General features: G+C 45.2%; 12 protein-coding genes across 12 annotated transcripts; 5 read left to right on the forward strand and 7 right to left on the reverse strand.

Annotated features, from left to right (window-relative positions):
• Nucleotides 1-80: 80 nt before the first annotated feature.
• Nucleotides 81-455, reverse strand: I203_100807 (uncharacterized protein; the record flags this gene model as incomplete). Its single annotated transcript, XM_065516738.1, has 2 exons — nucleotides 81-149; nucleotides 216-455. 2 exons carry the CDS (start codon nucleotides 453-455, stop codon nucleotides 81-83), a joined length of 309 nt encoding a protein of 102 aa, XP_065373556.1.
• Nucleotides 456-1,303: 848 nt separating this feature from the next.
• I203_100808 (uncharacterized protein) lies at nucleotides 1,304-2,063 on the forward strand (the record flags this gene model as incomplete). The annotated part of the gene is made up of 3 exons (XM_019149918.1): nucleotides 1,304-1,365; nucleotides 1,436-1,847; nucleotides 1,923-2,063. The coding sequence occupies 3 exons, from the start codon at nucleotides 1,304-1,306 to the stop codon at nucleotides 2,061-2,063; spliced, it is 615 nt and encodes a 204-aa protein (XP_019000614.1).
• Nucleotides 2,064-2,209: 146 nt separating this feature from the next.
• Nucleotides 2,210-3,543, reverse strand: I203_100809 (uncharacterized protein; the record flags this gene model as incomplete). Its single annotated transcript, XM_019149917.1, has 7 exons — nucleotides 2,210-2,424; nucleotides 2,481-2,504; nucleotides 2,581-2,652; nucleotides 2,719-2,845; nucleotides 2,899-3,007; nucleotides 3,095-3,167; nucleotides 3,267-3,543. 7 exons carry the CDS (start codon nucleotides 3,541-3,543, stop codon nucleotides 2,210-2,212), a joined length of 897 nt encoding a protein of 298 aa, XP_019000613.1.
• Nucleotides 3,544-3,584: 41 nt separating this feature from the next.
• Nucleotides 3,585-4,165, reverse strand: I203_100810 (uncharacterized protein; the record flags this gene model as incomplete). The annotated part of the gene is made up of 5 exons (XM_019149916.2): nucleotides 3,585-3,682; nucleotides 3,742-3,796; nucleotides 3,854-3,929; nucleotides 4,000-4,059; nucleotides 4,122-4,165. The coding sequence occupies 5 exons, from the start codon at nucleotides 4,163-4,165 to the stop codon at nucleotides 3,585-3,587; spliced, it is 333 nt and encodes a 110-aa protein (XP_019000612.2).
• Nucleotides 4,166-4,249: 84 nt separating this feature from the next.
• Nucleotides 4,250-4,601, reverse strand: I203_100811 (uncharacterized protein; the record flags this gene model as incomplete). Its single annotated transcript, XM_065516739.1, has 3 exons — nucleotides 4,250-4,269; nucleotides 4,330-4,428; nucleotides 4,499-4,601. 3 exons carry the CDS (start codon nucleotides 4,599-4,601, stop codon nucleotides 4,250-4,252), a joined length of 222 nt encoding a protein of 73 aa, XP_065373557.1.
• Nucleotides 4,602-5,361: 760 nt separating this feature from the next.
• I203_100812 (uncharacterized protein) lies at nucleotides 5,362-6,925 on the forward strand (the record flags this gene model as incomplete). Its single annotated transcript, XM_019149915.1, has 7 exons — nucleotides 5,362-5,482; nucleotides 5,536-5,840; nucleotides 5,896-6,190; nucleotides 6,266-6,364; nucleotides 6,426-6,455; nucleotides 6,522-6,779; nucleotides 6,849-6,925. 7 exons carry the CDS (start codon nucleotides 5,362-5,364, stop codon nucleotides 6,923-6,925), a joined length of 1,185 nt encoding a protein of 394 aa, XP_019000611.1.
• Nucleotides 6,926-7,131: 206 nt separating this feature from the next.
• I203_100813 (uncharacterized protein) lies at nucleotides 7,132-8,915 on the reverse strand (the record flags this gene model as incomplete). Its single annotated transcript, XM_019149914.1, has 2 exons — nucleotides 7,132-7,170; nucleotides 7,227-8,915. 2 exons carry the CDS (start codon nucleotides 8,913-8,915, stop codon nucleotides 7,132-7,134), a joined length of 1,728 nt encoding a protein of 575 aa, XP_019000610.1.
• Nucleotides 8,916-10,585: 1,670 nt separating this feature from the next.
• I203_100814 (uncharacterized protein) lies at nucleotides 10,586-11,134 on the reverse strand (the record flags this gene model as incomplete). Its single annotated transcript, XM_019149912.1, has 1 exon — nucleotides 10,586-11,134. The coding sequence occupies one exon, from the start codon at nucleotides 11,132-11,134 to the stop codon at nucleotides 10,586-10,588; it is 549 nt and encodes a 182-aa protein (XP_019000608.1).
• A 714-nt stretch (nucleotides 11,135-11,848) lies between these two features.
• I203_100815 (uncharacterized protein) lies at nucleotides 11,849-14,425 on the forward strand (the record flags this gene model as incomplete). Its single annotated transcript, XM_019149911.1, has 8 exons — nucleotides 11,849-12,347; nucleotides 12,446-12,709; nucleotides 12,838-13,057; nucleotides 13,137-13,316; nucleotides 13,377-13,886; nucleotides 13,989-14,174; nucleotides 14,253-14,295; nucleotides 14,360-14,425. 8 exons carry the CDS (start codon nucleotides 11,849-11,851, stop codon nucleotides 14,423-14,425), a joined length of 1,968 nt encoding a protein of 655 aa, XP_019000607.1.
• A 530-nt stretch (nucleotides 14,426-14,955) lies between these two features.
• Nucleotides 14,956-17,252, forward strand: I203_100816 (uncharacterized protein; the record flags this gene model as incomplete). Its single annotated transcript, XM_019149910.1, has 11 exons — nucleotides 14,956-14,994; nucleotides 15,202-15,279; nucleotides 15,362-15,434; nucleotides 15,533-15,632; nucleotides 15,794-16,231; nucleotides 16,321-16,429; nucleotides 16,515-16,631; nucleotides 16,708-16,804; nucleotides 16,883-17,003; nucleotides 17,084-17,121; nucleotides 17,197-17,252. The coding sequence occupies 11 exons, from the start codon at nucleotides 14,956-14,958 to the stop codon at nucleotides 17,250-17,252; spliced, it is 1,266 nt and encodes a 421-aa protein (XP_019000606.1).
• Nucleotides 17,253-17,660: 408 nt separating this feature from the next.
• I203_100817 (uncharacterized protein) lies at nucleotides 17,661-19,273 on the reverse strand (the record flags this gene model as incomplete). Its single annotated transcript, XM_019149909.1, has 5 exons — nucleotides 17,661-17,861; nucleotides 17,953-18,303; nucleotides 18,386-18,393; nucleotides 18,475-18,542; nucleotides 18,687-19,273. The coding sequence occupies 5 exons, from the start codon at nucleotides 19,271-19,273 to the stop codon at nucleotides 17,661-17,663; spliced, it is 1,215 nt and encodes a 404-aa protein (XP_019000605.1).
• Nucleotides 19,274-19,608: 335 nt separating this feature from the next.
• I203_100818 (uncharacterized protein) lies at nucleotides 19,609-20,818 on the forward strand (the record flags this gene model as incomplete). The annotated part of the gene is made up of 5 exons (XM_019149908.1): nucleotides 19,609-19,836; nucleotides 19,943-20,094; nucleotides 20,216-20,381; nucleotides 20,521-20,613; nucleotides 20,687-20,818. 5 exons carry the CDS (start codon nucleotides 19,609-19,611, stop codon nucleotides 20,816-20,818), a joined length of 771 nt encoding a protein of 256 aa, XP_019000604.1.
• Between the last annotated feature and the right edge of the window lie 119 nt (nucleotides 20,819-20,937).

The raw sequence follows: 20,937 nt of genomic DNA on the forward strand, positions 1-20,937 counted from the left end.
ATTGCATACGTGGAAAGAAGGTTTGATGGAACATTCCATAGAGGCGGCGATCGCCACGCGTCTTCCACCCAAAAATCCGGTCACCACCGGTTAAGCATATTAGACCCGAGGAAGAGGCCGGTACCTATTGCTCCGGCAAGGGCGATCATCTACAGGTTCACACATCACAGTCAGCCTTGTCCATACCAGTAGAAGTAGAGGAACCGGCCGCTTGCCTGAATATGTCTTTGGGCTAAACCACGATGTACTTTCTCGTCCCGGACCAATGCAGGATCGACCCCTTCAGGAATATTAGTATAATTTTTATCGGCAGCTTCGTCGCCTTCGACAACGTTGATGCCCGCCTCTACATCATATGCGGTTGAGAGGTAGGCGTCCGCCTTGTTCTCGCCTGATAGAGACGGATCATGGGCTATACCCGATAGATCTTTTTCTTGATGGATGTTCGCAGTCATCATATAGCTCTTCAATAATTACTTATCAAGTATGATAACCTGGGAGGGGTGTCTGAAGTCAAAGCTCTCATAATGCATGTATATATCTATGTATGCTACGATGTATATATGGATTTGGGAGTCAAGGGGCTTATCTTTCAAGCATCGTCATGATCTCGAATACCATTAACTATAGCCGACGGATGATCGATATATATATCATTGGATCATCACATGATGCTGCTCTGCGCTACTCACATCTTACTATATGTATACCACTCGATTGGTAGTCCAAATGATATCCATCTAACGGCCCAAGACAATCTAAATATAGACTACCGGTCGCCTATCTCCTTATCATTACATGGGTGATTAGTATACCTAAAGCACATGCTGTAGCTCTGTCACACCTGATTTCTCTAGTCCTTTCCCCAATGATGCACCTTGCAAGTCACCGGAAATGACCACTCGTTCCTCGTGAGAAGTGATAACGTACTGTTCACCGTCCTGTACCGCATCGGACATTTCACAGGAGGGCTGCGCTGATGCAGCTACAGTAGTAGATCTCGGTAAATTGACTTCTGCTGTTTATACGAGGATACCATTGGCCAAGTCACTCGTAGCTTCTGCTGAAAATAGCATCACTAGTGCAATACCTTACCTGTAGCACGACGCTGTGATAGTATCCGTTGCCGACGCTTGCGTCCATGCTGTCCGCGTTATCGCAAGCTCAGCACATGAACTCCATGCAATGCACGTATGTATCGAAGTTCCTCTAAATTTTGTCCTCCCCAAGTTGTGTACATCCGTTGTTCTGCTATATTTTGAAAGGGGTACTTCGAAGAGTCGTAGCAGAATATCGGGTCAGTATGCAGAGTAATCAAGCAGGACGGGCGAAAGTCGTTTTGGAGAGGGTCACGCCAGAGACATTGTGAGTTCAACGTACCCATCCCTCTCCTCTGTCATGTATTCTGAGCCATGGTGGAATACCCCCATTGCAGAACTCAATATGCTCCTCGGCTAGCAGCTATGACGACCTCACACATCCTAAACCATAATCGATCTATCAATTTCATCCATCCCTTCACATCCCATCAAGCCACTGAGCTATTCCTCAAAACTTCATCGTACCTGTCATTAGACGGACCAGGAAGGGTGATAATGTGGGTAGCGAAATTACCGTCGGAAGAGTCCAAAGAAGCTTTGGAGAGTGTCGACATGGATGGGAGATCGACGGACAACGCGGATATAGTGGGCACAGTGCAATTGGCTTTTCATACTAGCCCAAACGGGGTGCATAGGTCGGAAGTGAGGAAGTTGATTGTGGACGATAGGTATGAGAGAAGGGGTATAGCAAGGACGTTGATGGATGTATTACAGAGGTATGCGAAAGAGGAAGGAAGCAAACTTTGCGTGGGTAATGCTCTGCAAATCATTTGACCCAGTGATTGAAAAGTACTGATTGTCCAATTGTGTTCATGTCATTAGCTGTTGGATACCGAGGCAGGATACGCAGAACATTTCTATACCAAGTTAGGGTGGAAATTATCAGGTTACATACCGAACTACGCTATGACGCCTGATGGGCTGCAGAAAAGAGATGCGGCATTGATGTATTTAGAACTATAATCATCATAGAGAGTGTATAGAGAAACATGCATACTTTGCATGGAGTGCAATCTGGGGGTAACGCAAGTCTCGATGGCAGGAATATATCAGAATCATTCTATCTTTTTAAAAGGGCTTGTCACACTTTGCTGAAATCCTCACTTGCCTCAGACCGATCGCTTCTTGCTATCAACATCCTCAATCACCTCGTTAGATCTTATCAATTCACCCTCGTTCACCTCAGCCCCGATACGCCTTTTCTGATCTCTGGTAGAAAGGTACAGTATACCCAGAAGACCGATAAATTGGAAAGCTGTAGCTACAGAAGCTGCAATATTCCCTTTGTGTACCGCAGGTTGTTCGGTCTGCTTGAATAATAGTACTATACAAGGAGTTGGCATTCATCCAGTATCATGGGTTCTGATGAAAGTGACTTACATGGTAACCAAGCATTGAATGCAACTGATAAGGCAAATTAGGTTAATCAGTATATTCTCCTCGACAGTTCTGGCCCAGAGTCTTGGTTTTTTTCGCTCACATGCAACGGAATTGAAGGTTCCCATCACTATACCCCTCTTCTCTGACGAGTCACCGACAATCTCGCTGCACCCTACGCCGATTTCACACATGTTTAGCTACTATCTCATATTGGTAAGTAGTTATGTCATTCACTTACAGGCATACAGCAATCCTGGTGTACAGTTGACAACACCAGACAGATAGTACAATACCCATCTCCCGGCTCGGTGGTCACTATACACTGGTAGGCCAGCAAGTAGTGCACAGTCGATACAGTGCCATAGCTGAATGACAAGGATTGTTAGTTCCCCAAATTCTCATATGCGAGATCACTTACAGCGACTAAGAGTAACGGTGGCCATCGTCTACCTTTGAGGAAGGTATCACTTATCCAAGCGAATCCTAAAGCCGAGACGATTTGAGTCGACCAAATCCCGGATGGATAACTAGACGGAAGCCATATATCATCAACATTGTATATTTATCTTACTTTGGATACTGCTGCACAGGAGACGTGACCTGACTGAGCTCACTAATTGATCTGTTCAACTGAATATTTCGGATTGATTGAATATTTGAGCCAGAATGACATTGACTGCTGAGGATCTACAGTAGCAGCAAGTACGAAATTGGAACAATGATCTCAGCACAGTACAGCAACTTGGCTCAAAGGACAAAACAGGGATATATGACTAAAATACTCACTTTGCGAGAAGATGTAACAGCTATACACTCCCGTAAACAACCAGATATGCCAAGTGCTAATTACATTCCATAGGGCTTTCTTACCCAGTCCACCCTTCCTCGGACCATGTGTTCCAGCAGCGCTCAAACGATTCCTCGCCAAATCGATGTCATGTTGTTTGAATATCCAATTCGGTTTGATATTCCAAGGTAAATCTGGTATGAGGAAGAAGGCAGAAATAGCGATGGGTATAGATATAGCAGCATCGATCGTAAAAATCCATCTCCAGCCAGGCATCGAATGTTTCCCGTTCAATATCCTATAGACACCTGCTTGCATTACCCCCGAAATGAGGTGCCAGCCGCTGTGGCTGCTTGGAAGATGTTGGAGCGCTTGCCAAGCTCGTCTTTGGTGTACCATGATCCGATCAGGAAGACTACAATATAGTTCTGGCTTAGCTAGACGGGAAGAGTATCTTAGAGCAGCTGTACTCACGCAAGCCTGGATAATAAGCACTCTCAAATAGTCCCACCATGAATCGGATGAAACACTGATAAAGGGCAGATTAGACGTGAAATCACTACAGACACCTGGAGCAGGGTCTCACCAGTTGATGCCAATTTTTGACCCAAGAGGTACACAAAGTCATGATCGACCATCCAAATTCAAGAGCGAATACGATACTACATATATCAGACGTAATCAGTGAGATCTCGATTAATGACCAATCGCAATGTACGAGTGGTATCTCACTAGTGTGGCGAGACTCTGTTGAGCAAGATATTTCCAGGTATTTGTCCAATTACATATCCACTGCATCTTTGAACGTGTCGTCAGCAAAGTGAGAGGTAGTCGAATCGTTGACGGTTGCTTACACAGACCAAGCTGTATTACAATAGTTGTATTCGAGGCCGAACATGTTTAGATCCTCTCTGCGGTACGTCGTAAAGGTATCAGTCGGGACTATGGTCTACAGTACTGGGGCTTGGGAATTGCGCGGCACTTACTTCATACCACTGACAACTATGCAAACAGTCAGCATCAAGCCCTACCATACATAGAAGAGTTGATTTTCCCACTCACAAGCGGTAGATAAATTGGTTTGATCGATATACCTCATTATCAATCCCAGAGTCGAGAAGACTAATAAGGACAAATCCAGTCTGACGAGTAATCTTCGTTCTAACAAATCAGGTACTTTCATCAATCAGTCACCGAATCTGCTGCACTCCCAAGATTGATGTTATCTCACCAGCTGGGGGTTTGCCAAAAGAATCCCATAAATAGTAATACCATGGTTTTTTGCTTTTTTGTACGAGACTATCGTCTCGGTCGCTTTTACTGTTGAGCGACATCTTGCGACCACCGTATTCTTCTAACGTTTGACGACAGCTGAAGCCCTAGCTGTGAGTACTGTATCGATCAGCTTTTTTGATAATTCAGTCAATTCAGAACCGGCCAATGCTCGAGAGAAACGATCCAACCGAGAGTGGACGAAGTGTGTCCGGAACGTCCTCGGCGTCCCCAAGTCCTATCTTTATACGCACGTTAATCTGACCACCCGACATTTCATATTCTTCATTCACCTTCCCGACCTCTAGCGTGATTGGCAGGTCCGCAACGTCTAGTTCTGCCCGTATACATGTCGTGATCTGCCTGTCCACATTCCGTTCGCACGAATTCCGTTGAATTCTGGGTGATTGCCCCTTTATCCCGGAAAAGAGATACAGATCGATTAAAGCACGTCAGAAATGGTCATAACATATGAAAGCAGACTAGTGAATTGTCACGAGTTATATTTAGTCTACTGAGCTGTTCTTCCCTATCACCTGGCCTGCAAAGAGAGAAGTCTTGAGGAGGATTGATTGACTGTTGACTAACCGATCGGTTTTGACCGACTTTAAGGTTACGGAGATAGGATAAAAAGCAATCGCGTGATTGATCTTGTCTGATCTGGCGACATCTTGCATCATCCACTAACTTGGTAGACCGCGTAGGCTCAGGACATGCATAATTCTTGTCTTGAAAAGAAACTGCTGTATATAGATGGGCTCTGATATGATCGGTATACCTTCTCACTGTACATCAGAGTAATTCTTAGCAGTCTCCATCAAGATGAGTCCTACTGCAGTCCACGAAGTGTCGACTCCGACCATTCAGACGTTGAAAGCACAAGCGCAGGGTGGAAGATTTGAGATACCACCTTGGACCAAGCCGTCATTGACCAAGGAAAAGTGTAAGGCAGTGTCCCAGCCGTAGGGTGATTTGGCTGAGACCGATTGATGACAGTACCATGGGCCGAATTAGAAACCATCGATCTCAATCTGCTCGATTCTCCCGACCCAGCCGTTCGAGAGAAGCTCATTCAAGCAGCGAAGAAAGCACTGACAGTCGATGGATTTCTGTTCGTCACCGGAACCGGAGTATCCAATGAGACCCTCGAAAGGAATCTTGCTATAGCGCAATACGCAATTAATGGGATACCTTACGAGGAGAAATTGCCTTATGCAGCAAAATTGGAGGCAGGGTCGTATAGGGGATATAAGTTGAGGGGGATTTGGAAGAGGGATGGCGGGGTTGCTGATAATATCGAGGTAAGTTAGAACGTTCTCATCCTTCTGTAGCTTAAAGCTGATTGTATCCTGTCAGCACTATAACCTAGAATCTACCTCTTTTGAGACACCACAGGATGCCCACCCATCCAACTTGCTCCCATTAATACCTGAAATCGAGTCCTTCGCCCGGCATACATATTTCCACGGAGTGTATCGTATACTAAAATTAGTATCTTTGGCTCTAGAGCTACCTGAAGATTACTTGTGGGATCTACATGAACATAAGGGTACTCTGGGACATGCATGTCAGAGATTTATGGGTTATTTCCCTAGGGATGAAAAGGATGAGGAAGCCACTTCGGGGATTTGGTCAAAAGGTCATACTGATTGTAGGTTCTCACCTCGACTCTCAACAATTCCTTCTCCTAATGCCAAAGCTGAATTGTGAATTGAAAAAATCTCAGATAACAGTATCTCTCTACTCTATTCACAGCCCATATCGGCTCTACAAATCTTGACACCTGAGAATGAGTGGAGATGGGTCAAACATGTCGAAGGAGCTGGTAAGTCCAGGTATTCTCAAGTCATTGTGGCTAGGAGCTCACGGTATAGAACGGATTGCAGTTGTGGTAAATACCGCCGACGCACTTGAATGTGAGTAATTTCGTTCTCTTCTGATGCCCAACGCATACATTTGACTGACTTGCACTCTCATGGCAGTCCTTACCGGAGGTGTATTCGAAAGTACCCGACACCGTGTGATCCGCCCTCCACCCGATCAAGCGGATATCATCCGATACATCTTAATTCACTTCGCAAGGGTCAAAAGGGACCTCGAACTCAACCCTATTTGGGAATCGCCATTGGTCAAAGCTCACGGGAAGAATGCGTTCCAAGATAGGATAGATAATGGTGGGAGAGCACCAACTCAAGATGAATGGTTGAGAGAAAGGATTAGAAGAACGGGGCATGAACTCTGTAAGTCACCGAGTAGTCCACATGAATCAGCTAGATGGAGCTGACCAAAGACAATCAATGGGCGGACAGACGATGATAACAAGAAATCTAAGAATGGTAGGGTAGAAGAAGAAGTTTTAGGTAGAAAGGTTGAATATTACGTTTGAAAATCGTGATCGCAAGTTGTATTTCTGTGTTAGTACATAAGACATGTATCGATGGGATTGGACATGATATAAAGATCGTTGCATGTTATGTTGGTCGTGATAGGATATTACTATCCATTGTCTCCATTGTCCATCAATTATTGAATTGTCGATTGTTTCATATTGATGTGATTTGCTTTTTCCGGTTCGTCAAAATGCTTGTTTCGTCATTTTCCATCACAACACAATTTCGCTGAGAGGTTGTTCTACATGTTCACATTATCAGCTTTGCCTTCCACACAGACAGTTTATGCTTACTCACACCGTCAATTTCTCTCTCAGAAGCGCCTGCGCAAAAGCAAGAAGTCTTAATCGGTACATCAGCCACAGCCAAAGCGATTGCCAGTTGTTTTTCCCAAATTACAGCTTCCTGATTCCTTCCTAACCTTTTCAAACATTGATGATATCCGTACAGTGCCCAAACGTTATTGGGATGTTGACATGCTCTGGGTAACGTCCCGCTGATACCCAAATCTTCCTCATAAACTACCGTAGCTTCTTCCACTCTGTCTTGTTCTAAAAGCAGAGCAGCTAGGGCGTGTCGAACGGGTTGCATCCATCCCCAGGGTTCCGCATAAACAATGTTATCATATCTTCTTACAGCTTCACGAAGATATTCGAAAGCTTTCTCGTAATTCCCCTTTCGATATTCGATCTCACCATCTAACATCGGATGTCCAACGGCCAAGACATCGTGACATGTATTCGGGTAGATCATACGGGATTTGGGCACTCTTTGAACTGCTTGCTTGTATAGGATTTGTTCTTCCTCGGCTTCAGCAACTTTTCCAATAGCGGCAAAAGCGACAGTTCTTGCATAATGGATCGTTGCGATAAGTGTACAATAAACGACTTTATCTTCAGGAAATTTCAATTTCAAGATTTCTTGCCATTTACCAAACCTGACTAGGATGTGGGGTCTGACGGTTAAGAAGTATTCCAACCAATCTGCCATGGGTGGCGATTCGACTTTGAGGACATCATATGATAAGGAATCTTCCATTCCATCTACAGCTTTTATAGCTTGGGAATATTGACCGCAGTGCATTGAAGCATAGATGATCGTATGATAATCATGTACACGATAGACTGTGTATAATCCTAAATCACCAGATTCCTTCCTATACTTTTCATCCGCTACTACTGCATCCCAATTTGACGCGATGGCCCTTCGGTAGTCGCCTACGAGAATGTCGATATGTGATGGCATATGGGTGAGATGTCCACCTTCAGGCGAGAGTTTACGAAGTCTATCTCCGGGTACTAAGCCTAGTTCAGGGGTGGGTGACATTTCGACATAGTGAATATAAAGGTGTAAGATACCGATATGACTATAACCCACAGGACTCGTCAAGGCTTTGTTGAGAATAGCTTCAACTTCGAGGGTACGAGAATTACTCGCTGGTGTACCAGTCGAGATGTCCCATAGGCTCCACGGAGTGAGGCTCATAAGTGCATCAGCGGTCAAGGCGGCAACGTCGATGTCGTTCGGAAAGCGATGATATAATTCGACCATGGTATTGGCGTAATTGACATTCCACTCATCATGTGTTCTACTATCCCTATCAACGGGGAACCTCGTACTGATAGCTTCTAGTAATGCCTTCTCGATTTCTGTACCATTACTAAGTTTCAGTCCTTCTTCCATTGCTGAATGGCATTTCTCCACCGTCCTCTTGATATCAGCTTCGTCGAAAACTTCCCACGGTTTGTTATAATTCGGTCCGAGAGAATATGCTAGACCCCAGTATGCCGCCGGGCAATACTTGTCGTGTAAGAGAGCTTGTTCGAAGCACCATGCAGCTGCTGCATGGTTGAAGCCGTATGCCCAGCGTAGTCCGCGGTCGAACCACTCTTGAGCGTCTGGGGAGGTGGTGGTGATGGGACGAGTGAGGGTGCCGAGGTCGTAGTAGGAGTTACTGGCCGGAATGGGAGTGAGAAGGTCGCTCATGATGGATGGGCTGACTTATCGAGTGCGCCGCTCTGATTGTGATTTGATACACAGATTGAGAATGAGGATGTGGATAGCATGGTGATTGGTGCATGAGTAGTTGTCGGATGGGAAAGATGGATTGTCATGGAAGGGGGGATGCAAGGGAAGCCAAGCGATAATGTCGTGATTACACACAGCTTGACAGACAGCCGGATAGCCGAGATTGAGATTTTGATTTTGTAATTAGCATTACAAACCTTGTTATCTGTCCGGAAATGATCCGTCCCAATTAGAAATCAGGCTAGGATGTGGCAATGAGCAGGGAATGCATAGCAGTACATCACCTCAAGACAGAGCCAGCAATGAGCGCAAATAGTCACCATCTGCATCTCCTGATGGCTCATAAGTCAAAGCTCTAGAAGAAAGGACTGGGCCTCCTTGCCCTGGCAGGCTTAGTGCATGGCAGTTGGACCAAAGCCCCGGAGACCCGTTCTGATCATTTCATTCCTAACCGTGTCATCCAGTGAAGCCAAGTAGTCCAGGAAGGGATCAGTCGGTTCGACAACATTATATTCTTCTCCAACCGGAAATGCTTGCTCGTTTGTCATGGAGCCACCGGTCTGCTCAAGGGCTGTTTTAGATAATAGCAAACCGGATTTGAACCCGAAATCAGTGGGAAAATCAGCTTTGGAATGACTGAGCCGATCTTGAATTATTTGATTTCTGAGTTCTCTGGTGAATCCCTCGGCGCGATTACTGTTGGGCACTCCAGAAGAATTTCACCTTTCGATCAACTTTTCTCTGAAAGTTTCATCTGTCCAATCGCACGTATCATCCCTATACTTCGACAAAAGCAGGATGGACAAGTTCTTTATCGGACCGTCGTCGACTGTGGAGATGCATTGCAATGCAAGATTCGTCCCATTGTAAAATCTATTCGAAGGCCTTGTAGTAGAGTGGTCATCAGAGTGGGCACTGACTGAGCTTTGGCCAGTGGTATCATCGCTTGGAGCACTGTGTGTCCCTTGGGTTTGGGAGTTGGAGCTCATCAGGGCTTGACAGTAGGCTATATGGTCTGAGAGGGTGACAGTATGATGGGCACGAGTATGAAGTTGTACTTGTGGAGCAGAACGAGCAAATAATTGTTCCTTCATCCATGCTTTCATATACGCCCAGTCTACCCCAAAATGGAATGACATTGTTGAGAAGACAGCAAGCGCAGATCCAGAGATTGACATCATACTTTACTTCTGGTTTAGTATAATGGGTGTCGGTAGCATTCTAGCTAATGAGATTATCAACATCGATTGGTCTTCGCGTTCTCCTTTCTAAATTATCAAATGATGGTGACGCATTGCCAATTCTTTGTTAGGGCTCCATCACTCCTTTTTGGGAACTCCCAGCATTCGATACAATATCTTTACAATAGCAGTGGAGATTCTCAATCCATACATCATCATTTTCAGAAGCGGTTGTGGGTTGACTCGCCATACATAGCCGCAGTGTCATATAGCTCCCGCGGTTGCAGTCTATCTTCCTCTCGAGCAGCTTTACAATGCATTTACACTGCGCCTCCTCCATTCCCCTCCATTCATTGCATTGCATACTGACATCATGCCACTATATATGGGAATCATACCCCACTACTGATGAAGGCTGATACGATGATATGAAGATATAGGCTCGGCTCAGAGGTCTCCAGGAGGGATATACTTTTGGTATGCCTCACAAGCGACTCGGCTCAGTGTCGCATCATCTAGACTGACGATGAAATCCGTAAAAGCCTCTTTCGATGTTCTTGGGCGATGTTCACTTTGCTCTTCAACAACGTTTGCTCCTTCTTGAGATAATCCTGCTTCCTCGTCTGCTGTCTGAAGAGCATCTTCAGCAACCATCATAAGAGGATTAAGTACAGGAAGATAAGTACTTTCGGAAGCCTGCCCAAAGTTTTCCCTCTTCATCTCTATCAACTTGTCCCTTCTTGTCTTAGTAAACGGTACGCTAGCCCCCCCTAGCGCTGTTGAAGCTTCAAGCAGCTTGTCATAATACGTATCGCTCTTCCAATCTCTCGTCGAAGTAGCATAATATCTGAGGAGGTGCATACTTGATGCTAAGACCGAGCCTGGAACTTCTTTTTCCGCTTCTCTTAGGGTTTTCCAAGCTTCCAAAGCACTTTGACGAAAATGAGATACATCGAAAGAAGTATTGGCTGATTGATCTTGCTCGGTAGATGGCATAGTTTTGTGGTGTATAATATGGGTGGTCGAATCAAGCTGCAAGGGGTTTCTGAATGGCGGTTCAAGACAAGAGGAATGGAGAAGAAGAAGAAGAGTCGTCGGTATTGGCACCAGTCCCTTATATAGTGCATCGAAGTGGAGAGTACTGACTGTGCGATTCCGCTCGCTGCAAGAGCATGCAACCCTTTGATCGCTCTTCAGAATGAGGTTTGCTTCTTACTGTATGACTACTGTATATCTATCTGTATGGCGGTAGAGTGCCACGTTTTCTTGTTCGGTTGCCGCACTCACCCACCCAGGATTCAGGGTCCAAGCCAAGGAGCGAAGATATCTCTCACATCACCACACTATCGAGTACACCCCATCTACGCGTCGGAATTTTCATCATCACTCGACCCCAGATACAAGCAACAGTCAAGCGCATCATTCATAATCAGAATATGAGGGCTCGACAGCTGAGTCGGAATCAGTGAGTGAACCGTACGCTACGCAACGCGGGAGGCCAAAGAGTCAAACTAAGACGCGAGACTGACTTCCCTCTCCGCTTCCCATAGATAACTTCATCTTTGTCAATCTATCATCATACCAGCAATACTCGATACGATATAATCCACAAATATCAAACACAAAATACTCTCCGTCCTGACTAGATAGACACATTCTCTGTCAGGTGTCCTACTGAATCTCCTTCTCCTTCGGAGCAATCTATGAGGAATGCTTCGTACAAGATCCAATCCCAATCCTCAACTACCGGAAACACCTCAATCTAAATCCCTTGAACCTGACACGCCAATGTCACATTACACCTCTCGTATTCATTCGGAGGACGATCCCGTCCACCCTTCCAACCCCAACCACGATTCAGAGTACTTTGGAGGTGGGAGTGGTGAAGGATCCGGTACGGGTACACCTGCTGCTCATGCTGGCAACGCTTCATTGGAAGGTGTGAATTCCAGCTCGACCGGTACAGAATTCAACTCTACTACAAATCAACAGAGACGTTTGTCTGCCGGTTCTGGTGGGAAAGGAAGTGGGATATCGGAGAAACCAGCTGGTGGGATTCAAAGTAGAAGGAGTAAGAATGGTCTAACATTAAATCTAAGTTCGTTGATGGGTAAGAGATCAAAAGGAAATAAATTTGGTTTATCACAGAAAGGTTGGATGGCCGTTACTGGATTTGTGGGATTCATATTACTCTTAAAAATACTATTCTGTGAGTCGTCTATCTATCTAACCCTCTTTCTCCTAGTCATCGTGAAAATGACTGACGCTGATTATATTTCTTCATTATCCTTTTTCGTCTTCTTACAGCCGGATCATCAGAAGATCCTCATCATCACGTCATTGATCAATCTCATCTCGTACCTCGAGATTACCTGAACAACTCCCTTATTGATCCTGCCCCATTCGAATTCTGTCCCGTGTTTGGTCCAGGAGATGCGATTGCAGCGAGAAGAGGTCAACTGGAGTTATTGAAATCTAGGTTACATACAGGTACCAATGCTAGAGTACAGAGGGTATTGCAAAAAGCCATGAGTGGAAGCAGTATCACTTTGAGTGTATTAGGTGGATCAGGTGAGTTGTCTACTCGTCGCCTTCAGCTCGTCCACTTCCCCCTTAAAGAAGATAATACCCCATTTGACACAACCCCCAACTCACCCCGCTATGTGATATTTGGCTAAATCAAGCTTGATTGATCGTAGTATCCGCATGTACAGGAGCAGGCGACGATCCAGTCAACGAGAAATGTTATCCTCATAAATTCTTCGATTGGTGGAATACCGTCTTCCCACATCCAGCAAACGAGTTGACCAACGGAGCTACCAAGAAGACGGACTCGGCTTATTACGCTTATTGCAACTCGCACCATTTACCTGATAAGACCGATTTGGTCATACTGGAATTCGATGCTGCTGATCCAAAGTGAGTGTATCTGTAGGAGGCATAATGACTGTACTTCCTCCATGAATATATCCATTGACTGATTCACTTTATTCTACAGCGACCCAGAATGGCTTCAACATTTCGAGCTTCTCGTCCGATCTATCCTTGTCCGACCTGAAATGCCTGCTGTCATCATCCTCGGTCACTTTAGTCCACAAGTCCAAGCTCAGAACGGGTTCGCTGGACCTGAATTGCTTCACAATGTCGTTGCTCAATTTTACGATGTCCCACATATCAGGTTCGTCAGCTTCGTCGATCCAAGGTCACATCACCTAAGCTGATTTCATTTTTTATGTAGCGCCAAAGGAGTGTTATATGAGCAATACCTCGAGATGCCTGAACAAGCCCGATCGACCTTCTATGCTGATCCAAACCACGCCAATCATAACGGGCACGATCTCATCGCGGACGTATTGATCTCCTACATCATGTCTCAGATCTGTTCCGGTTGGTCAGCTATCAACGGACATGCCTTTGACGTACCCAACTTGGGTACTGAGGGAGACAACTCAGCTAGCGGACCCTCACTACTGGGTGGAGTAGGATTGAGAAAAGGTATGCCAGGTCAAGATCCCGGAGATGGAGATTCAGCTGGATCTTCGCTGGCTGAACGATACCAGGGTTTGAGAGTACCTCAGATGAGGTTGAACGATCGACCACATGACGTTCAACAATTTAGAGAGATCGAACCTTTCTGTGTGGCCGCCAGTGATCTGATCAACCCTTTACCTCCAAGTTTGTTCTATGGTAGTGGTTGGCATACTTACCATCCACCGAAAGGTGCGGTATATGAGGATAGGCATTTTTGGTGAGTCTACCACTTGGAGCGAAAAAACACCAAAAAAAAAAAAATCCATCTCTTGCTACCTGTATGGTTCAGTACTGATGATTTTGATTTTTGCGCTACTAGGTACGCTGAACAACCCACCGCACGACTTAGAGTACCACTCAAACTCGGTGCAGGAGACGTGGGAATCTACTTCCTTCAATCTCCACCTGATAAACCCCTGGGTACAGTCAAGTGTTGGGTGGATGATAATGTTGGAGGAGCGAAAGAATTGGCAGGTACAGCCGAAGTAGAGGATGTGATCGCTACGTACGTCAGCTCACCCATTCAGAATGTACACATTTCTCAACGCATTAGAGCTAACATGCAATTGCAATTGATATACAGCCTGGTAATGATCGATAGAGGTGTATCGAGAGGTTCGCATTTTGTAAGTCAACAAGTCCGTCAGATTGCAACACTTTGTGCTGATGTACGTATGCCTTGTCGCACAGGTCGAATGTCAGCTTCAAGGTGAAGCTGGAGGTACTTCACCCCCATTCAAGATATTGGGAATGTGAGTGTGATCGTTCTCCATTGAGTATTGAATGGATATTTGCTGATTACTTCATTCTTTTCCAATGTAGCTTCTCAACGTAAAAAAGTGTGTTTTTGCCAACAACGATATTTCTGTGCATATGGGATTTCTTGAGAATAGACTTGGGGATAGAGTGGGACGTGATTACATCGATTGGGTATCAGGTATTATATATATCCTTTCTCCTTTCTTGCTTAGCTGCTCAGGCGCGTTACCCATATCATAAGGAGAGCCTGGAATGATATGTACATAGTACCATAGTATATGACATCTCCAAATGCAAGAGATATAAATTCTGGTTCCCCCACATTTCTTCTCTGCCATTGCCGCAAAGATGGGTGCAACGTGGCGGTGTTGTTCGGCGATATAACCGATCACTGGAATGGGCACAGGGAGTTCCGTCATTTTGGTACACACTGCTACTGAACTGTTGAAGATTATGGATTATCTTGGGCTATATCTGCACAAGTATCATTGTAACACCATAACAGCACACAATTAGCACGAATCAACATGTTGAACGGATACAGATTAGCTAGATCAGCTGCACGAGTGAGTAGACGCTTCTGCCTCGGTGAATGACGGAGAAGAGGAAGTGTAAGGTGTAGGATTCGGCAATACCGAATGTCTGTTGCGAAGATTGCTACGATGAAGGACAACCTCAACCTCATAAGGACCGATGTCTGCAAGAGCAGATTATGGGGCGGATATGCGAGAGACGAGGGTCAGAACGTAGCTGATCTGTTTGCACTCGTCTAGCCTCTCAAGGGAGTTTCAGCTCAACAGAAGAGGAATTTATCAATTCACGAATATCAATCTGTTCAATTACTCAACTCTGTAAGTTGCCCTCTCTTTCTACTCTCAATATCAACGGGTCAGAAAGACAGACACAATTATTGATTCTATGACTAATGGACAGTACGGTATCCCCACCCCTAAAGCCCTTCCTGCTTTCTCAGCTGAAGAAGCTGAACAAGTAGCTAAATCATTTGGTATGTCGCTTCATCTCCCCGTACCGCCTGGGATTCCTAAACTGACAGACGAATGTCCTCTTCATCCTCATTCTGTTGGCGTTGATCCTGACGAACAGGCAAAGATGAACTGGTCATCAAAGCTCAGGTGTTAGCTGGTGGAAGAGGTAAAGGTCATTTTGATTCGGGTTTCCAAGGTGGTGTGCAAATGGTTGATTCGTGAGTTGCATTCATCTTGTCCGAGATCTAGATAAAAGTGGAGAAAGGGCGTAGCGGACCTAGGAATAAACTGGGCCACTGTATGCGATCTTGTCGGATGTCAATTGCAATGGACTCTATAAAGGTCTAAGGACATAAGCTGATCGTCCACTGACCTTCAGCCCCGCCCAAGCCAAAGATTACGCCTCCAAGATGTTGGGTCACAAGCTCATCACCAAGCAGACCGGTGCTGCTGGACGAATCTGTAATGCCGTCATGCTCGCTGAGCGAATGCCACCTCAAAAGGAGTACTACGCTGCCGTGTTGAACGACCGAGCGAGAGGTGCACCAGTCTTAGTCACTTCTTCTCAAGGTGGTATGAACATTGAAGATGTAGCTCATGACACCCCCGAAGCTATCATCACCACCACTTTGGATTTCGATAATGGTATTTCTCAAGAGAAGGCTTTAGACTTGGCCAAACAGCTAGGATTCAAAGACTCCGCTCAGAAGAACGCTGCTGAAACTTTCCAAAATCTCTACAAGATCTTCAAGGAGAAGGATGCTACGCAGATTGAAATCAACCCGTTGGCTGAGTTGTCAGATGGTCAAGTTTTATGGTGAGTCATAGTCATGATGTGACCGAGTCTGATTTATGCCCAATCATATATGCACATGTCCTTTTCGCTCACATATCCTTTTGAAATAGTATGGACGCCAAATTTGGTTTTGATGACAACGCCGATTTCAGACAAAAGGATGTATTCAAACTTAGAGATACAACCCAAGAGGATGCTCAGGAAGTTGAGGCTGCCGAGGTGGGTTGCCGCATCAATCAGCTCTTCTAAATTGGCCTCGCTCCAGAACCAACAAGCTGATCCGATGTGTTTCTGTTGTACATAGTACGGACTCAACTTCATTAAGCTCGACGGTGATATCGGGTGTCTCGTCAACGGTGCTGGTCTCGCTATGGCCACAATGGACGTGTTGAACCTCCATGGTGGTTCTCCCGCTAATTTCGTAAGCAACAGCTTAAAATCTATCACGGAGTATAATAGAGTCATCTGACACATACTGTTCATTCGTCAATGAACAGCTCGACGTCGGTGGTGGTGCTACTGCCGATGCAGTCAAGAAAGCTTTCGAGCTCTTGTTGACTTCGAAGAATGTCAAATCGATCTTCGTTAACATTTGTGAGTCTCAACACAGGTCATACCTTGCAACCACTCGTATCATATCGCAGCTTATCGGTACTTCCTTCTCTCTTTCAGTCGGTGGTATCATGAGATGTGATGTCATCGCCGAAGGTATCATCAAAGCTACCAAGGAACTTGAATTGAGCATCCCCCTTGTTGTCAGATTACAAGGAACGAAAGAAGCCGAGGCTAAGAAGTGAGTTTCTTTCTTCGCATCCATCCTTACTCACTTTGTTAGTGGAGCATGACTGATTTTACCTTTTTCCGTTTGTTTAGGATGATCAACGAATCAGGATTAAAGATCTTCCCATTCGGTAAGTATATATATACTCCTTTCTCACCTCCGTCTAGCGTAACGTTGCTAACGATGATACGTGTACTCGATACAGACGGTCTCGATGAAGCTGCTTCCAAAGCTGTCGAAGCTGCTAAATCAGGTATCTAAACTGGATTTACAATTATATATAGATACCCATCAAAACACAAATACAAAAACCTCATAACGTGTGAAGTGAAGCATATATACCAGAGGATGGACTGATCTGGATCCATCAGTTAATAGTCATATTTTTTATCACAATGTATCCTTGTTTCGGATGTTACAGGTTATGGTTTTGGAACGGTGGCAAACGATTGATGCAAGCAAGATCTGAGTGCCATTGATTCAGACCCAGTAACGGACGAATAATCCAGGATGTATATATATGTATGTTTGGTGTGATGACTCGCTGGAGTCTCATAATTTCCTACAACAACAATAAAAAATCGTACAAAAGTGATACAGAGGTGAATGGCAACAGTCATACAAGCATATTTCTGACACCGAGAGATCGTCTACTTCCCGTTCCCATGCTCACTCCCCGTCTAAAGCAATCTGAACATCTCTCAATCTCCCTCTCACACTCTTCTTACTATCTCCTGCTAGGTCCCTCAGGGTGTACAATGTCTTACGTATACGGGGATTCAGTTTGTTGATGGAAGATAGGTTGGGATCGTCTTGGAGATATTCCATAAAAGTAGAATAGGTTCGTAAATCCCTAGCGAACGTGTGCGTCTGATCCCAAATTCATCCGTGCCCAGAATTCATCAGATCAGTACACAAAGCCCATTCAACAGAGTATCATAGACTTGGATGTTATACTCACAGGCAGCAGCTCTCCTGAGTTAACCAGACTCCATGCACTCATAATAACCAGATCTAACGTAGCATTCGCAATGTACTCTTCCACGTCGCCAATCCCACCTTTCACTCCTCTCAATTCTTTCGTACAGAATTTACGTATGATGTTTCCAGCCTCTTTCACAGGCTTGACATTCTCGCCTGCCACTGCGCTGGCCGATGTTGACGAGCGGAGTAAGAGAGATATCTCGTGTATGGATTTATAAAGGAAAGAATCGCCTTCCGACATTATAAGTACCTGAAGGTAAGAAGATAGGAGCATGGGGGAATGGCCTGCAGGGAGGTGGAGGAGGGTATGGTCGATAGCTAGTTTTAACTAGGTACAGATGGAAATCGAACATCAGCATAATATCAAGTTGTATGGTGACAGCTCGGTTGTCGGTTTATGAGATACTTACATTCGCACCTGAACCAGTAAGCATAAGAACGATAGTCAGCTATTACTGTATATACTCCTGACATAATTTTATGTTCCCAATCTACTCACGCAAAGCTTTCAACATCCTGAGAGTCTCTTTCTTCTCGAAGTCTTCTGCATTTAGGTGATTCACATATCTGTAATAACACAAGGATCAGCTCAACGATCATTTCTTGACTCCACCTCAAATGATATTCCGTCAAACACAATATATCCATGAGTCGGAAGGCGGATTTACCTGACGGTACGAAGCTACCCTACTTTCATAGAGCTCCACTCACCTAGACAATGCTCCCACCAGCAGAATCACCACATCTCTCCATCTCTCTCCTAATCTCGTAGCATACAAGATCGGAAACTCATTACCATTTTTCTGCAGCAGGAGATTAAAATCATGATCCCTTATCCTCATGATAAAATCGATATTATGATCATCTATAGCTTTATACAGCTCATACGCTTGAGGTGGGTGGGCGAACCCTTTCGAATGACCCCATGAATCTCCTCTTCCCCTCCCATCTGTTCTGCCTTTCAGGTTATTTTGTTGAATGGATGACCATGTACCTTGTTCTTCCTTAACTTTGAGCCTTTCAGCGCTGAACAGCTGTTCCTGCAAAGCTTCCTGTAATTGACGTTCTTTCTTTACCTGCCTGATCTGTTTATCCAGTTCTAGCTCAGATGCGTAGACTGATTCTTTGTTCAATGATGAGGTCGGTGGGAGAGGATGAAGGAGGATTGGAGAAGACTGGATCTTTGGTGAGCGAAGATTGAGATCCGAAATGGTGCGCTGTCTTCCTGGAGAAGGTGGTGGGGGTGGGATGGTAGGTGAGCTAGCAGAGTAATTGGTGCTATTTTTGATCGATGTCATGGCTATGCCCGTTCAAGTGTATGCCTATGAGATGACATGTATCATCTCGAAGGAGTAGAGAGATGCGATGGGCTAGCTTTTGTTTTCAAGTCTCTTTTTCCTTTCAAGCTGTGTACGAGTAAGTTATGTGTGTGTGATATGGAGACCCCACAAACACATCCTTTAAAATCCTTCGAGGGAAAAAGAGTTTGTGTTCCTCGACAGTGCGATCGTGACTAACTAGACACAAACGATCAGATAGACTAAATAAAGCATCCTCTAGACATTGACCAATTGGAGTCTTCATCCTCCTGGACTCCCCTACGACAGCCGTTTTCCAGTCCCATACCAGCACAATGGTTAACATCACAGATATAACGCCACCCCGGTCTCGTTCAGCCTCGGCATCAACGACAAGCTCGGACGTGGCTTTACCGTCTTTCGAATCGCTCGCGCCGCCTCGTCCACCCACGACCAAAGCGGAAGAGGAGACTCGAGTGGTAGTCGAAGGTCTTGAAGGTGATGTGAGGTTGAAAGTTGATGCTGGGCCGGGATGTGGTGGGATTGCATGGCCTGCTGGTGAGGTGAGTATCGGTATTCACTCGTGCACAGGAATAGCGGGACCACTACTAATAGGAACGATGATATACTGATATGAATTTTTTTTTTGACATGAATTGATGTGTTTAGGTCCTCTCGAGGTACATAGCCTACAGGCATGGTATAGATCCCTCCCATCTACGGAATAAGAAGATACTCGAGCTAGGTTCTGGTACGGGACTGGTAGGGATCGTAGCTGGGATGTTAGAACCTTCAAGTGAAGTCTGGGTGACAGATCAATCGTGAGTGTTCTCAACTTTTGGACCGTTAACTCAGAGATCACGAAGTCCATGCAATAGAACATGATAAGATGCCGCTCGCAGATTTATGTACCAATGCTAAATTCACGATTATCATGTGCAGTATGCTCTTAGATCTCATGGAAGTCAACGCGGAGCTCAACTTCCCAGCAAGTCAGACGAAACGCAATGTTCATACCGCAGAGCTGAATTGGGGAGAAGAGTTACCCGATTCGATACCGATAAAGGACCTGGATATGATCTTGGCTGCGGACTGTGTATATTTCGAGGTAAGTGGAATTGAATAATTCCTCCACCTCATGTCAAATGATATGGAATGTGAGCCCACATTGACCGACCCGTCCTCTCGGTTGAGTTATACGAGTCAACTATAATACGCTGATGGATCAATGACGGGCTCTGCCGTAGCCCGCTTTTCCACTCTTGGTCAAAACGCTCTGCGACCTCGCACCAATAGGTAAAGATATCGAGATCTTGTTTTGCTGGAAGAAAAGGCGGAAGGTAAGTCTATAGTCTCAACTACTACATACATTCTTGTGTCAACGCTGAACTGAGGACTGTCTTCGATGTGTAGGCAGACAAAAGGTTTTTCGCGATGCTGAAGAAACACTTCAACCAATTCACCGTAGAAGATGATAAGCCAGGGGCGAAGGAGGTGTATGGGAGGGAAGGTGTGAGTCTGTCAAGGCTAGTGAGGAAGAAATGATCAAGCTAGACAAAGACTATACTCAATCAGAGCGATATGTTGTAAGATAGAAAATAGATTGTATAGATCTCAGTCAATCGTCGAATAAACATAAGGGTTTTTGCGAGAAGGACGGAAGG

This window comes from Kwoniella mangroviensis, assembly GCF_000507465.2.
Source record: "Kwoniella mangroviensis CBS 8507 chromosome 1 map unlocalized Ctg01, whole genome shotgun sequence".
NCBI lineage: Eukaryota > Fungi > Basidiomycota > Tremellomycetes > Tremellales > Cryptococcaceae > Kwoniella > Kwoniella mangrovensis.